The following is an 18,765-nucleotide window of genomic DNA, read 5'->3' as shown; positions in this document are numbered from 1 at the left end:
AGGTCGTTAGTTTTCTCATTTGATTTTTTTACATTTGTCATTTCGGGGAATTTATAGCATACTATGCGGAATTGTTTTTTTCTCATCAAGTTGTTGAAGGCCTACGCGTACGATGGCCTGTAGCCGTCAATTTCTATGTCATTTAGTATCTTGTGAAGAGTTGTTTCTTATTGGCAATCATACCAAATCTTCGTGTTTATATAATCAATCCTAAAAACAAACTCATCTTAAAAGTTTGTCAAACTCAACTCTGTAATTAATAAACTGTTTTGTGTCATTGGCAATTTAGAATATCGATGCATTCTTCGTAAAATCAAAATAAATGACAATTACCAAACACTGCTGTTGAAAGATACAAAACTAGCGACCAAAACTACAAGTCAAAGAGCAGATAACAGCATAGCCAAATAATATTATAAGAGAGAAAAAAATATAACACAAACCACTATACAGAAAATGAAAGACTGATTAACATTAAAGAATAGCCATTCATAAATCGTCTAAGGCTAACGTTGTAATGTAGCTCGAGTTCAATAAATCATGTGATTGTACACTGAAAACTGAGATTGCAACTCTGACCTTAATTACTATAATTTTTTTATCATAAGAGTTGTCTTGTTAATTACTTAGATGCAAAATGTATTCGAACAAACATGGATATTGAATTTTAAGTTAAACAGTTAGAGAAAATGCGATAAATGTTTTTCTCATTTGAATATAAACCCAGTCTTACATTATTTCAATTGCTAATCTGTCTCGAAATTTGCAGATTTGGGCAAGGATTTGTATAGTTATAACTTCTAACTATACAAATCCTTGATTTGGGCAAAGAAATTGCTATTTTTTACAATCCAAAATGGCAATACCTTCTTCTTATTCTTTCATATCCAGTCAAGGTCGTTAAACCCTTCCATCTCATTTTTCGTTCGTCACGGGTTCCCTGCTGTTTAGGAGCACTCGGATGATACCGATTCTATTTAAAGTATATGTACATATTTTAAAACACACATGAAATGCTTTGTAAAATATTAATGAACATTGAGTAATAGTATCCACTGTATATACGACCAGTTGTGAGTTTACATTTTAGCATCAATATAGGGACTTTAAAAGATAATTATATTGAATATGTATTTGATGGTTTTGATTAGCAGTAATTTTTTTTATAGCTTAAGCGTTAGTTTAAAATGCCAAAACATAAAAATAATGTATCTAGAAAAAAGTGTGGTATGATTGCAATGAGACAACTCTTCACAAGAGACCAAATGACCAGGAAATTTTAAAACAGCTATCTGATGTCACCGGTATGGCCTTCAACAATTAGTAAAACCCATTCCGCTTAGTCATGTTCGGTTGGCTAATATGGAATCAAAATTATTTAAAGTAATTGTTCTTATCAAATGCAGTTTTAAAATCTCAAAGTATGACTATGTTTCAAACAAATCTTTTAAAAAGCTTATACTTTACTAAGTGTTTGCTTGACAAAATATGGTCTAAGGGAGATAAACTTGATAAAGTCTGGTTTTCTTAATAATTGATTTAGGACCAGTTCAAACATTACGCATGAAAACCGGAAGTGAGTGAATGGATTGGTTTTCAACTCTTGTTGGTTGTTATGATCAGAAGACCAAGAATTATTATCATGTAGAAGCACTTCTGATAAATTTATATTTCCAAAGACAATAACTCAGGTGAAATAAAAGCGTATAGAATAGTCATTTAAGATAGCTTTGTCGATACTGTCATGTAATTCTGTGTGTCACTGATAAAGAATTTGTATACAATAATGTCAATACATTTTACACATGTTCTTGTTGTTCAATGATTTAATGTTGTACACCCTTTCATAGGTAAATGCTAATTTGTAACTGCTCATTTGGCTATGCAGGATAAAAGATGTCTTTAATTTTGTCACATATGTGGAATTAAAATACTTAGTATGCTTATTTGTCGGATAAGAAAGATCTGTCCAGAACAACATCAGCTTTTGTGACACAAGCATATATACGTTGATAATGGGTCTTCCAATGGATAGAAACAAGTGCCTGTGTTTTGTGATTTACAGTGTAGATCAAGAGTATTTGGGTCAATTTGTATATTTTATATCAATACTCCTTATTGCTTTTCCCGGCTGGCCCGGCCGCTTAAACTTAAGAATATAGCGTCATACAACAATTACTTTTCCAATGAGGCGTCAGATATTTTGTTTTATGAGTCTATGACGTCAAAATTTTAGAGGAACCTGTGTGATATCCAGTTATGGCGGACAAATAGCAATAAGGTGTATTATATTTTCTTATTTTGGGTGGCAAAAAATAAGGAATGTTTGGTGCAAATCACTAATTCCTTCAGAATTTTCAGTCAACATAGAATATTTCTAGCTGATTTCTTAAATGTTGTAATTGTATCTTGTATGACGTCTTTTGTTCACAAAGGCAGTCTGTAACATTAGCCTCTAGTTGGATACATGAAGTAAAATTTTATTCAGACCAGTTAAGTATTTGCATAAATTTGTTTAGACACAAGGAAATTGTCAGAATATTATGTACATTTTAGACCTTAATCAATAACATTTTAATGCAAGTTTTACAACTACTAAAGGAAGGTTGGAATTGATTTTGGGGTTTTTGGTCCAAACAATTTAGAAATTAAGGGCAAAAAAAGGGGCTCAAATAAGCATTTTTCTTGGTTTATGCACAATGACTTAAGTATTTATAATTAAATATATAGAAATCTATGAAATTCTAACACAAAGGTTTATGACCACAAAAGGAAGGTTGGGATTGATTTTGGGAGTAATGGTTCCAACAGTTTAGGGATATTAGTGGCCAAAAGGTTCAAAATAATTAAACTTTGTTTGATTACATCATGTTAATCAAAAATGGAATAATTAGGTTTATTTGATATGCTGAGTCTAACTGTGTATTAAGATTCTTAATTTATGGCCCTGTTTTCAAATTGGTCTAATTTAGGGGCCAAAATTAAACTTTGTTTGTTTCATCAAAAATTGTATTATTAGGGTTATTTGATATGCTGAATCTGCATGTACATCAACAGTGTATTTAGATTCTTAATTTTTGGTCCTGTTTTTCAATTGGCCTACATAAAGGTCCAAAGGGTCCAAAATTAAACAAAAATTGAATTCTTGGGGTTCTTTTGACTTTGATGCTGAATCTAAACATGTACTTAGATTTTTGATTATGGGCCCAGTTTTCAATTTAGTCCAAATCAATGTAAAAAAATGAATTCTTCTGGTTGTTTGATAAGCTGAATCTACATTGTAACCATGTACAATGTATTTAGATTTTGGATATTGAACCATAATAGGTAAATGTCCAATTTAAATTTTTCAAGTTCTTAAGACCACATTCATTTGGTGCAAGAAACCTATTCTGTGTCAACTATTTAATCACAATCCAATTTCAGAGCTTTATCAAGCTTGAATGTTGTGTCTATACTTTCCCAACTGTTCAGTCTTCAGGGTTCAATCTCTGTGGTCGTATAATCCTGTCTTATTATTGCAATTATAACCCTGTTGCATTTTTCGCAATAATAATAACATCCCAATAATTTCTGAATTTATAGTATTATTTACAAAAATGTATATATGTCAAATGGTGTTTTTTTTTATGGGTTGGTTTAAAAGCCAAATAACTTGCATATTTGTTATGAATATGGACTCTGTACATGTATATGACTTGACCCACACACTGTTACTTTTATTTTTATTTTTGGAAAGATTAAAACTTGTTCTTAATCTTTACTTAGGCACCACTCTCCCTAACAACAGGACAGGTTAGCTACTGTTACTAAATGTATACACACTAAAATATAGTTCCCTATAGTTCTCATGTATGTGCACATAATACACAAATAAACTAAAAAAACTGGGTATATTATTGGAGCAGTTCATTAAAGAATGTATGTCATTAAGGTGTGTTGATGTGCAGGCTTCTTTAAAAACATATTGATTAGGTAAGTGGGTATTGATTCAAATAATATGATTGACAACTGTCATTATCACTAAACAATCAGAGACATGGTGGACCTTTAATTACAATGCCCCACCTCCTTAACTGCCAATCAAATTGACCACATTACCTATCAACCTCAGTCTTACATAATTATAAAGACCACTACAATATGCATCTAATTCTTAATACACAAGTATTTGACCTCATAATTGATTACACAAATGTGTGTATTACTTGTTTGATACTTATAAGGATGATAGATTTATTAATTGCCAGTTACTTTTGATCTACATTACAGAAAGTGATTCTGTAAATTATATCTGAAAGATAAATGATTCATGGATTAACAAGATCTTAAAAAAATGAAATATGAATATAAATATGAATCTATAAAAGGTATTCAAGTATTGCCTATAATTTACTTGATAAATTTCCAATAATCATCTGTAATTATTCAACAATTTAGATGAGTTCACTTTTTATCAGGAATTGGCTTGAAACAGTTTTAAAATTTATAAACTTTTACTTATAACAAACCATTGTTTATTAGTTTATTTCTCATCAATCATAATGTCAATTTTAGTCATTTGAAATTTTATTAGAAGTAAATATATATTTTTGCAATCAAGCAAGAATTCACATTTCAATAAAATTAGTTTTTTAATTAGTTTACGTTGAAAAATAAAATTGAAAATGCCCTGTGTTGAAAAGTACATTAAAATTTGATCAAAAGGCACTCTAAAACTTTTGATTTTCAATGCCATATAACCTCTGTTTCATCTAACAAATTTTGGAATAATGTTTGTTGGCACTTTAAAGCTTTTAGCTGTTGGTCTAAATTTATGTCTTACAAGGATATTTGGTAACATTTACAAGAAGAATTTTTGCATTTTTTTGTTTTCTTGAAACATGTACAGAACCGGCAACATAATTTCGATTAGATATAAACTGCAGTTTAAATAAAATTGTGCAAATTTAGAAACCCATATTATTTAATTTGAGCTCATTTATCCTCATACTGGAAAAGCAAGTTTCCTTCCAAAGACCTGCTTTAAATACAATTTTCAGCAATAGTGCTTTATAAATGTTCATTTTCCCCACCATACCTTAATATGAAATAATTCAAACTACTGTTCTAATCTTTCCATGAGTGATATCCATCACTTTGATTGTCCATGGTGTTGTCAATGTATTTTCATTTTTGGCCATGGCATTGTCAGTTTATTTTCCATCTATGAGTTTGACTGTCCCTCTGGTATTTTTGTCCCTCTTTTACATGTGAACACATGCAAGTTTACAAGGCCAACAACGCACTCTAACCAGAAACATAATTTAGACTTAAATTTTTTTTTAGCATTGTTTAGTGAAGGTTCTATATAGCGTAAAAATGTTTGGTATTTTTGTGTACGATTACGATGCATGGATAGTTATATGGTAACGTCATAGTGGTGTCTTGTCTATTTATAGAATTATTGGTCAAGGACTGAATGCATGCCTCATCATATTGAGGACCTTGCAACCCTTGTTTGATACTCATGATCAAGATAATTGATAGTTTTAATAAAGAAATAAGTTATAAATTGTTAATTAGTATCAGGGATCATAGCATAACAATATTGCACAATTTAGATTTGGTTTGATCAATTGATACAATGAATTAGTTAGACCTATAATATGATATCAATAGTATATTGATTAGTCTTCTTTGCTTTCAATTTTATGTTTGTTTGGATATTTTCATCAATAACTTTCTACAAGAAATCCTTAATTAAACAAAACATATTAGAAAGATAATGACTATAGAGAATTTAGGTCTCAATATTTTCACATAGTTCAAAGAGAAGTCTTTTTAAAAAAAAAAGTATTTCCAAAAGTTTAAATTTTGTCACAAGATATTAGCTTTGAAAATATAAAGTTTCTGATGATTATAGAAATGGTGGAAATTACACAACAACAATTATAATTTTATGTTTAAATGTCAAATGTTAATAGCCTGTTTGCTTAGATTGGATATATAACATGTATAACATGTATAACTTATTGATTCTCTCATTCCTATGTAATAAATACATAACCTGAAAGCCTGAAATTATAATTCATAGAAAGAGCTATCAATAATCTCAGATGAGACTAGAAATAGTATTCAAAAACGGCTGGTTTGTGTAAACATCATTTACAAACTGGAAACTTGCAATTTTGTAGATGAATATACATGATGATGATATGTACATGTATATTTTTTCATCCTGTATGTATATATATATGCAATCTGTTTTTAGATGTTCATACTTTTGGTTGAATTTTGAAACTGTACACACTTCTTTGTTATATTAATCTAAAGATCTGTATACTTTTTGGTTTGATTCAAAATTTTGTTATAGTGATATTTAGTTTGTTTTTTTTTAAAACAAGGGGGGTGGGGGTGGGGGGGTGGGGGGGGGTCACATGTCCTGATGTGTCTCAAAAACAAATGGTTGTTGCTTAAAATTTTCTCAAAAACTATTTATGATTATTGCAAAAAACTTCCACACAAGACGTCAGGCGTATCATGCGCTCATGGCGCAGCTGTTTATTTTTTGTGTTAATGACCATGATGATACATGTAGGTATACCATGCAATCTTCACATCACTTTTAAATAGATAACATGGTTGATTTTAAAGAATGAAATTGAGAATAGACATGGGAAATGTGTCAAAGAGACAACAATCTGACCAACAACAGAAGGTCACCAACAGGTCTTCAATGCTGTAAGAAATTCTTACACCCGGAGGCGTTCCTCAGCTGGCCCTGGAAAAATATATATACTAGTTCAGTGATAACATAAGCATATAATTGTTCAAAGGTGTAATTGGTGTACAGTATTTATGATTAGATACATTATCAGAGCAAATGAAATGCAAAATATTATACAATGTAGCTGGAATTTATTTTCTATATTTATATGATCATGATGATACTGTATTTGATATATTGCCTTTGGCATGTTAAGAGTTGTGGATTATGACAGTCATTATTAATCACACCTGATAAGTGTAAATATTTTGCACTGAATATTTCATAATATTATTGATTTGGTTAAATTTCCTCAGTTATATATAAAAATTGACACAATTTGTTTGACCTATATCATTTCACAACAAGAGGTGATTGTCAAGACATTGGAAATGACATTATAGAACTACCAATTGGGAAAGCAATGAAAAAGTAATGGTTTCTTGTAATTTGTATGTTGTAAAATATATTTCAGAATGAATTAAAATAGTTTTAAAAAATATTATTCAAAAGCATTTCTTTTCATAAAATAATGATAACTATTTCTGATGCTGATTAATTCAAAATTTATGGTATTTAATTTAGACAGGATTTCTGGTTTTATATTGAATTTATCAACTGGTTTTTTTCTAAGTGATATATCAACTGATATCAGACCCCAATATGCAAGGGAACTCATGATGTGGATGGTTGGATCTTGGGCTCCTTTTAATTTTAATAAACCAACTTTTTCATCACTTGGCGTCCGTTGTCTGTCGTCCGTCATCCGTCGTCCGTCGTTAACTTTTACAAAAATCTTCTCCTCTGAAACTACTTGGCCAAATTAAACCAAACTTAGCCACAATCATCATTGATGTATCTAGTTTAAAATTTGTGTTTTTTGACCCGGCCAACCAACCAAGATGGCCCCCATGGCTAAAAATAGAATATAGGGGTAAAATGCATTTTTTGGCTTATAACTCAAAAACCAAAGCATTTAGAGCAAATCTGACATGGGGGTAAAATTGTTTATCAGGTCAAAATCTATCTGCCCTGAAATTTTCAGATGAATCAGACAACCCATTGTTGGGTTGCTGCCCCTAAATTAGTAATTTTAAGGAAATTTTACTGTTTTTGGTTGTTATTTTGAATATTATTATAGATGGAGATAAACTGTAAACAGCAATAATGTTCAGCAAAGTAAGATTTACAAATAAGTCAACATGACCAAAATGGTCAGTTGATCCCTTTAGGAGTAATTGCCCTTTATAGTCAATTTTTAACCATTTTTCGTAAATCTTAGTTAACTTTTACAAAAATCTTCTCCTCTGAAACTACTAGGCCAAATTTAACCAAATATAGCCAGAATCATTATTAGGCTATCTAGTTTAAAAATTGTGTTTTGTGACTGGGCAAACCAACCAAGATGGCCGCTACAGCTAAAAATAGAATATAGGGGTAAAATGCATTTTTTGGCTTATATCTCAAAAACCAAAGCATTTAGAGCAAATCTGACAAGGAGTAAAATTGTTTATCAGTTCAACATCTATCTGCCCTGAAATTTTCAGATGAATCAGACAACCCATTGTTGGGTTGCTGCCCTTAAGTTGGTAATTTGAAGGAAATTTTACTGTTTTTGGTTATTATCTTGAATATTATTATAGATGGAGATAAACTGTATACAGCAATAATGTTCAGCAAAGTAAGATTAACAAATAAGTCAACATGACCAAAATGGTCAGTTGACCCCTTTAGGAGTTATTGCCCTTTATAGTCAATTTTTAACCATTTTTCGTAAATCTTAGTTAACTTTTACAAAAATCTTCTCCTCTGAAACTACTGGGCCAAATTTTACCAAACATAGCCAGAATCATTTTTAGGCTATCTAGTATAAAATTTGTGTTTTGTGACCTGGCAAACCAACCAAGATGGCCGCCACGGCAAAAATAGAACAAAGGGGTAAAATGCAGTTTTTGGCTTATAACTCAAAAACCAAAGCATTTTGAGGAAATCTGACATGGGATAAAAATGTTTATCAGGTCAAGATCTATTTTCAGATGAATCGGTCAATCGGTTGTTGGGTTGCTGCCCCTGAATTGGTAATTTTGAGGAAATTTTGATGTTTTTGGTTATTATCTTGAATATTAATATAGATAGAGATAAACTGTAAACAGCAATAATGTTCAGTAAAGTAAGATCTACAAATAAGGCAACATGACCAAAAATGGTCAGTTGACCCCTTTAGGAGTTATTGCCCTTTATAGTCAATCTTTAACCATTTTTCATAAATCTAAGTAATCTTTTACAAAATCTCCACTGAAACTATATATAGCTACTAGGCCACAATCATCTTTGGGGTATCTAGTTTGAAAAATGTGTCCGATGACCTGGCCATTCAACCAAGATGGCCGCCACGGCTAAAAATAGAACATAGGGGTAAAATGCAGTTTTTTGCTTATAACTATGAAACCAAAGCATCTAGAGCAAATCTGACAAGAAGTTAAATTGTTAATCAAGTCAATATCTATCTGCCCTGAATTTTTCAGATGAATTGGACAACTGGTTGTTGGGTTGCTGCCCTCATATTGGTAATTTTTAAAGAAATTTTGCCGTTTTTGGTTATCTTGAATACTTTTATAGATAGCGATAAACTGTAAACAGCAATAATGTTCAGCAAAGTAAGATCTACAAATAAGTCAACATGACCTAAATGGTCAATTGACCCCTTAAGGAGTTATTGCCCTTTATAGTCAATTTTTAACAATTTTCATTATTTTGGTAAATTTATGTAAATTTTTACCAAATATAGTTCTCTGTTACTAATGGGCAAAGTTCATGATAGATATAATTGTAAGAAGCAAAATCGTTCAGTAAAGTAAGAACTTCAAACACATCACCATCACCAAAATACAATTTTGTCATGAATCCATTTGTGTCCTTTGTTTAATATGCACATAGACCAAGGTGAGCGACACAGGCTCTTTAGAGCCTCTAGTTTTACAAATTACCAGTCTTAATATATTTAAAAATAAATGGAAAAAGCCTTTTAATGGATTATAACTCCGGTAAAGATATTTTAGTAGACAATAAGTATTCAATATTGTCTTCCAACAGATGAAATATCTTCATTAGAATTAATAAATCATATTTACTAGATTTCAGAATGACTTCTTATGATTTGTTGTTCTTAATATATTGGAAAGTTATAAAACTACATCCTTCTTTAAGTGTTCCTAACCTTTTAGACCTGAGTCTTGACAATAAAAAATCCATAATCCTAGGTAAATGATGATATTGAATATCTGCAACTTTCAGTAAATTACATGTTAATTTCTTTGTTATATTGCTGACAAGGCTTACCTTGCTACAAACTGTTATTATGATGATAATGGTTTACATGGTCTGATCAAACTCATCAATGACGGGAAATAATCATGTAGAATTACATGAATTAACACAGTATATATGTTTTTGTAAAACAGATCAGAGTTGGACATTTTTTTTATCAACATGAGACCTGAGAAGCAGGATAGGATTACATAGAGGTATTTTTTACACCTCCAATTCAAATTCTCAAATGATCTACATTATTTAGCACACATACTAATCATGATAAATATAGGTATGAATCAGGAAGTGGACATAGCAATGTTGATTTATTTTGAATTTTGTATCTACTCAGAGAACGCTTTGTTTTAGAGAAATCAAACAACTTTATATTTTTTTTTTCAGATGATATGTCTGAACTACAGGCTATCTTAGAGTTTCTGGTTGAATTCCATAAATTCTACAATGTGGATCTGTTTCAAAGAGGGTAAGTCATCTAACTTACTTTCTTGTCATAATAAAAAGGAATTGTGTATAACATGTATAACAGTTATATTTTTTAGGACAACATAATCAAAATTAAATATATACATAGCTGACTAACCAAGTTTATTTTATTCATACATTTAACAAAGGGATTGGTCTAAAAAGTGCATTAGTTGTACATGAAAGAAAAGAAATGCAATTTTCACTCTAAAAGATTGGTACAAGGAGCCATATAGATCATTTTGCCTTCACTATGTCCTTTTCAATCTAACTGTACATGTATTATTAGTCAGAGTGTGGCTTTTACAATTCATGGTTTTTTTTGGTTAAAATTAATTAGTAATGCATTATGCTATTAAAACATTCATCAGTGACCTCTAAGATGTCTTAAGTAAATTTGAACCTGTTATAACAAGCTTCATGTATGAAGAAATTGTTATAAAGAGAAAGGGATTGTAGATAAGTTCTGATTATCTGGAATTTCAACATGTGTTGAGATAACAGTTATTGGCAATTTATAATGAAAAATATTGTGATACATCATGTATGTTGGTACAATTTTATACTGGGTACAAAGCTATTATGAATTAAAAATTACATTAAAAGTTTCATCTTAATAGATTACGTGAATGAAATGATGTTTACATGTTAGGCCTAAATAAAAGAAAAACATGTTTCCTGTATCTTGAGAAATTCAGACATTGCCTCTTTTTTACCCCCCATGCTCAACTTTTGTTGTATTGCTAATCATGAAAAAAAATTATTCTGGTTAATTCCTGACCTTCTAAAACTAGATTTTGGTTTGTTAAGTTATGTTCAGTGAAATCTAAAATGTTATAACAGATAAGGGCACATGCAGTGAACAAGTTGTGGTATATATAAACAATAACATGGTGCCAAATAATTACGAGGTGTGATATATATAAACACAGTAAGATGGTGCCAAATGATTACTTTATATATATTGAGTTTATATTTCAATCACATTCCATAGATACATGTATTTGTTCAAATATGTCAAAGGTATCAAAATCTTTTAAAACAGATCAACTGACTGGAAGCACATGGCATATTTTTACATGGCATTAAACTTCATTACTGCATGCAAAATTTCAAAACTTTATCATCATATCATATGCATTGATCATGATGAGTTGAAATTCATAATAAAATTCAAAAGAAGTATTTACATCAACATGATTACTTATTGAATAAAAAAGGTTTACAATTTTGAAAAACAGGTGCAGGTGTGGTCTTCAAAAGTTTCATTAGGCTGAAAAGTTTATGAATTGAACATCATTGAGAATCAGAAAGGTCTTAGGTTTTGCCAAACTTTTGTCATTATTTGTTAAAAATAGACAGAAAAGATTGCTGAACCTTGTCACAATCTGGTTCAAATCTGTCAGGTTTTGCTTTGTTTTATGATTTGGTCAATAAGCCAATAACAAAGAAAAGCTGTGTCATCTTATCTTTTAAACAATAAAAAAACAAAACTTTGTGAAGGTTTTGTAAAGACAGTAAGCAAGAATGAAAATATGTATATAGCAGGTATATAAGGAATACAGATCTGCCTTTGTCATGATTCTGTAAGACCAATTATGATTGCAAGGGTTTGTTGATGAGGCAAAGACTCATATGCAAAACCTTCTGTATGACAGATTTTCGGCTGAAGAACTGCCTTTGACTTATGAATATTGTAAAGATTTTTTTTAGGTAACTCTGAAACATGTTCATTCTTATTGGCTCTATTATCATATTGCTGAGTTAAAGTGCTTCTATCTATTTATTTATTGACTTTATGTTTAGATATTACCAAATAAGAACAACTTTAAAAACCTCAGCAAGAGTTCCAGCTAAGATAGAAGTTACTCTGCCTAAAGCTACAGGTTTGTATATAGCCGTATAGGATGCTGAGTAAATATATTTAATGCAGTATTTTACTGATTAAACAGCTGAGTTGTCTTACTGTTGTTTATACTATATCTTTAGAAATAAGAAGATGTGATATGAGTGCCAATGAGACAAGTCTCCATCTAAGTGAACAGAATACAATTAGAGGTCAAAGTACAGCCTTCAACACAGAGCCATAGCTCACATAGAACTGCAATTTATGAAGGGCCCAAAAATAACTATTCAAAAGGGAAAACAAACCGTCTAATTTATAATCTATATAAAAATTTAGAGACACTTATGAACCACATCAACAAACTATTAACAACTGACCAACTTGTATAGCAACATAATATTTACCACATCTTGCATTATGAGGCTTTAAAGCTTCTTAAAATATCACTTTCCAGTGAAAAGGAAATTCCTTAATTTTCATCTCAGGAATTGAAATAATTTAATTAACTTTGATTGATTGGTTGATTTCTAAGGCTTAACAGCACTTGTGGCTATATCACATTTAATTGTTGGTGGAAGCCCAAATTACCAGGTAAGAACCACTGTCCTTTGTCAGGAAAACTGGAAATCTTTGTCAATGAAGATATAAGTGGAACACATTTGCTGCGAGCGAATTTAAAACTCACCACCTCATATTTGACTGGCTAGTGATCATAATCACTATAGAAAATTACTTTGACAAAGTTATTAACCTTTATTGATCCTGCACAGTTTGTACAGCAAGTCTATTCAATAATGATGCAGTCATAATATGTGTAATTAAGATATAAAGTATAGATTGATTTCACTCGCAAAACATAATATCTCTAACTATATATATGATATAGGTGTTTTCTCATTTTAGACGATTAGGGTAATTATAGTCTGTATTATTGCCATTCTTGACAACTAACTTTTGACCTGCTAATTATCTGTCTGGTTATTCTTCAGCCTTTATTAAACAAAATATACAGCATCAGTTTTTATTGCAGATTTACAAAAATAGTTGAGAAGATTTTTTCTGTTAGACAAACAGTCCAATTAGTATAAAAAGTAACTTTTACAAAAAGCCATCACTTTCACCTATTTATTAAAAAAGGTCATAAGAAAGTGAATGTTTAATACCTATATATACTATATAAGTTATCAGTGATATGCATGATTATATGAAATGTAACCTGTTACTGCAGCATGGAATGAAATGTTCTGGTCATCTTTCTGACCCACTTTCTGCATCAGCTGTTCATTTTAATGTCCTAGATCAACTACTACTCTTGACAGCTAGACAGAATTTGGTTAATCTTTCACAGAATGAAAACTACTTTTTCTTTGCTATCGGTATAGCTTGCTGATCATGACCAGATGATATGAATGTGATTTATACTTGAAGAAATATAATTATTTTTTATAGGTGAAACATTAGTGCTGCCTTCTTGTGTCAATGGTGGATCAGCAATCAGTAAAACTTTTCAGATCTTGTATCGTAATGAAGATGTCACAATAAATGATTTGATATCTTTTAGACTTCACACCATTATAGACAGTTCTAAGGTTGGTAAATTTGAATATTTCTGCGGTGGAAATTCTTGTTTTATTTTACATTCAAACCTGTAATTAGCAGGCACTCCTAAAAAGTATCATTTTAAATCCAGTTTGAATTTGGATGGCTTCACTTTCATGTTTTTCATTTAACGTTCCTTCCTAAATGAACAAATGGCTAAATTTGCTTTTTCCACATTATAGTTATAGTTTGCCTTAACCAAATACTATGAAACTTACACACAATGATTATTACCACCAAACACAGATCAAAGGGGCAGACGTTTCACAGTTCTTTAGTAATATCACATTGTTATGTGAAGAATTGCAGAATTTGCTGTATATTGACATGCACAGGCATCAGTGTCCCATGTACACATTCTTCAGTTATTTTTTATGCCCCACCTGTATAATAGAGGGCATTATGTTTTTATGGTCTGTGCGTCCATTCCTTAGTCCATTCATCCTTTTGTCCATTTGTCCCACTTCAGTTAAAGATTAAGTCCAATCAACTTGAAACTTAGTATAAATGTTTCCTATGATATTATCTTTCAATGCCAAATTAGAGTTTTAATACCAATTTCACAGTCCACTGGACATAGAATTTGGTAGTGGTAGTGGGGCATCTGTGTACTATGGACATATTCTTGTTATTACATTTTCTTTAAATGCACATTTGAAATCAATTTGAAAATAATATTAATAAAACCATATTAAAAATAGTCTTTTAGAAAAGACGGCTTGCCGTCAATTCCCTATTTGGTTGGCCAGACTTCCAAGTCTCTCACATCACTCATTTTGTTTTTATAGATGGGGAAAACACATCAAAATTTCATACTGCATTGATGAGAAGAAAACACTCAAATAAACAGATTGACTTTTTTACACAGTTGCCTTCTGTGTGAAGATTATCAAAATATACCCCAAAAAATTGAAGAAGTAATGGCTGTGTTTTCCCTCAGAGCTCTTAAGCTCTTTGATTTTTTAAATATTCTGAAAACTTTTAACAGTTCATGATTTTTATGAGTTTATTTTATAATGATTATAACTGTAAATGGATATTTACATTTGTGGTTATTTCTAGGACTTCAATACATACATGTAAGTTATTTGCACTGGTTTTGAATACGTGTATCAACAACGTTACATTGTTTCTTTCTTCACACTTTATGTGAGTGGTTTATTTCTACACATTTTATATTATTCCAAATAATAGAACATTCTACATTTACATAAACAAGTTAAACAAATTTGACAGACAGTATAGTGGAAGGAAGAATAAGTTATAATAATTTGTATTAAATTCTACAGTTGGCAAGTTAAAAGTTGTTTTAAAAAGTGCTGAAATTATACAAAATAATTTTTAGGATAGAAAACCGTCTTAATAAATAATTAAACAAAATAAATTCATCTTTATATGTGTTTTTTTTTTATTACAGATTGAGGAATGTCTAGAGAAATTAGAACTACAGCTGGTTTTAGAATTATGGTTTTCAGAAGAAGATGCAGGGTAATTATAATTTCAATATTACAACTAAATTGGATATGTGCTTTGTACATAAAACTTAAGTTTGTTTGTTTGCTTAATTTAGTAATCAATTGATATTTTATTTTGAAATGAAAACAATTTGATAAAATTACAAAATACCATGATTTGATTGACTCATGGAAGTTAGTGAACTGTTACTAAATCAACCAGTTGTTAATCACTGTTCTTTGTACTTCTATAAGTAATATGCTATAAGAAGCATAATCATTCCTGCAGGAAAAAAAAATTATCTTGGATCTTACAAGTTTTATTTACATTGAAACATATCCTTGTTATGTTTTTATTTATACATATATCAACACTGATTTAAAAGTTTAATGTAGATTTAATGAAATTAACATAATATGTATTTGTTTATTGCAGGCCTGGTTCCTTACAGGACAAAATGGAGTCTGTGACCTCCAGGACTTTATCTCTCCACTTTAGTCCAACTAAAGGCATACATCATCATGTTCCTGTTCTCTTTGATTATTTTCATTTATGTGCCTTAGATACAACTGTACATGGCACACTTATAGGTCTTCACCAACCTGCTATTACGTAAGTTAGAGTATGTGCCTTAGATACAACTGTACACGGCACACTTATAGGTCTTCACCAACCTGCTATTACGTAAGTTAGAGTATGTGCCTTAGATACAACTGTACATGGCACACTTATAGGTCTTCACCAACCTGCAATTACGTAAGTTAGAGTATGTGCCTTAGATACAACTGTACATGGCACACTTATAGGTCTTCACCAACCTGCAATTACGTAAGTTAGAGTATGTGCCTTAGATACAACTGTACATGGCACACTTATAGGTCTTCACCAACCTGCAATTACGTAAGTTAGAGTATGTGCCTTAGATACAACTGTACATGGCACACTTATAGGTCTACACCAACCGGCAATTACGTAAGTTAGAGTATGTGCCTTAGATACAACTGTACACGGCACACTTATAGGTCTTCACCAACCTGCTATTACGTAAGTTAGAGTATGTGCCTTAGATACAACTGTACACGGCACACTTATAGGTCTTCACCAACCTGCTATTACGTAAGTTAGAGTATGTGCCTTAGATACAACTGTACATGGCACACTTATAGGTCTTCACCAACCTGCAATTACGTAAGTTAGAGTATGTGCCTTAGATACAACTGTACATGGCACACTTATAGGTCTACACCAACCGGCAATTACGTAAGTTAGAGTATGTGCCTTAGATACAACTGTACACGGCACACTTATAGGTCTCCACCAACCTGCTATTACGTAAGTTAGAGTATGTGCCTTAGATACAACTGTACATGGCACACTTATAGGTCTACACCAACCTGCAATTACGTAAGTTAGAGTATGTGCCTTAGATACAACTGTACACTGCACACTTATAGGATTACACCAACCTGCTATTACGTAAGTTAGAGTATGTGCCTTAGATACAACTGTACACTGCACACTTATAGGTCTACACCAACCTGCTATTACGTAAGTTAGAGTATGTGCCTTAGATACAACTGTACATGGCACACTTATAGGTCTTCACCAACCTGCTATTACGTAAGTTAGAGTATGTGCCTTAGATACAACTGTACATGGCACACTTATAGGTCTCCACCAACCTGCAATTACGTAAGTTAGAGTATGTGCCTTAGATACAACTGTACATGGCACACTTATAGGTCTACACCAACCGGCAATTACGTAAGTTAGAGTATGTGCCTTAGATACAACTGTACACGGCACACTTATAGGTCTCCACCAACCTGCTATTACGTAAGTTAGAGTATGTGCCTTAGATACAACTGTACATGGCACACTTATAGGTCTACACCAACCTGCAATTACGTAAGTTAGAGTATGTGCCTTAGATACAACTGTACACGGCACACTTATAGGTCTCCACCAACCTGCTATTACGTAAGTTAGAGTATGTGCCTTAGATACAACTGTACATGGCACACTTATAGGTCTTCACCAACCTGCTATTACGTCAGTTAGAGTATGTGCCTTAGATACAACTGTACACGGCACACTTATAGGTCTACACCAACCTGCAATTACGTAAGTTAGAGTATGTGCCTTAGATACAACTGTACATGGCACACTTATAGGTCTTCACCAACCTGCAATTACGTAAGTTATGTGCCTTAGATACAACTGTACACGGCACACTTATAGGTCTTCACCAACCTGCTATTACGTAAGTTATGTGCCTTAGATACAACTGTACATGGCACACTTATAGGATTACACCAACCTGCTATTACGTAAGTTATGTGCCTTAGATACAACTGTACACGGCACACTTATAGGTCTACACCAACCTGCTATTACGTAAGTTAGAGTATGTGCCTTAGATACAACTGTACATGGCACACTTATAGGATTACACCAACCTGCTATTACGTAAGTTAGAGTATGTGCCTTAGATACAACTGTACATGGCACACTTATAGGTCTACACCAACCTGCTATTACGTAAGTTAGAGTATGTGCCTTAGATACAACTGTACACGGCACACTTATAGGTCTACACCAACCTGCTATTACGTAAGTTAGAGTATGTGCCTTAGATACAACTGTACATGGCACACTTATAGGTCTACACCAACCTGCTATTACGTAAGTTAGAGTATGTGCCTTAGATACAACTGTACATGGCACACTTATAGGTCTTCACCAACCTGCTATTACGTAAGTTATGTGCCTTAGATACAACTGTACACGGCACACTTATAGGTCTACACCAACCTGCTATTACGTAAGTTAGAGTATGTGCCTTAGATACAACTGTACACGGCACACTTATAGGTCTACACCAACCTGCTATTACGTAAGTTAGAGTATGTGCCTTAGATACAACTGTACACGGCACACTTATAGGTCTTCACCAACCTGCTATTACGTAAGTTATGTGCCTTAGATACAACTGTACACGGCACACTTATAGGTCTACACCAACCTGCTATTACGTAAGTTAGAGTATGTGCCTTAGATACAACTGTACATGGCACACTTATAGGTCTCCACCAACCTGCAATTACGTAAGTTAGAGTATGTGCCTTAGATACAACTGTACACGGCACACTTATAGGTCTACACCAACCTGCAATTACGTAAGTTAGAGTATGTGCCTTAGATACAACTGTACACGGCACACTTATAGGTCTACACCAACCTGCTATTACGTAAGTTAGAGTATGTGCCTTAGATACAACTGTACATGGCACACTTATAGGTCTACACCAACCTGCAATTACTT

The 18,765-nt window shown here is 32.0% G+C and overlaps 1 protein-coding gene across 1 annotated transcript in view; it reads left to right on the top strand.

The window, feature by feature from the left end:
- The first annotated feature begins 1,561 nt into the window (after nucleotides 1–1,561).
- Nucleotides 1,562–18,765, top strand: part of LOC134698647 (protein FAM135A-like) — a 55,002-nt gene continuing 37,798 nt past the window's right edge. The window contains exons 1-6 of the mRNA XM_063560507.1: nucleotides 1,562–1,691; nucleotides 10,460–10,541; nucleotides 12,347–12,426; nucleotides 13,836–13,975; nucleotides 15,403–15,473; nucleotides 15,876–16,052. Of these exons, the coding sequence (XP_063416577.1) occupies nucleotides 10,465–10,541; nucleotides 12,347–12,426; nucleotides 13,836–13,975; nucleotides 15,403–15,473; nucleotides 15,876–16,052 (545 nt within the window). The 5' untranslated portion in view covers nucleotides 1,562–1,691; nucleotides 10,460–10,464. The remainder of the gene's footprint in view (nucleotides 1,692–10,459; nucleotides 10,542–12,346; nucleotides 12,427–13,835; nucleotides 13,976–15,402; nucleotides 15,474–15,875; nucleotides 16,053–18,765) is intronic.

The sequence above is a fragment of the Mytilus trossulus genome, chromosome 1 (genome assembly GCF_036588685.1).
Source record: "Mytilus trossulus isolate FHL-02 chromosome 1, PNRI_Mtr1.1.1.hap1, whole genome shotgun sequence".
NCBI lineage: Eukaryota > Metazoa > Mollusca > Bivalvia > Mytilida > Mytilidae > Mytilus > Mytilus trossulus.
This window is presented reverse-complemented; position numbering and strand designations above follow the sequence as displayed.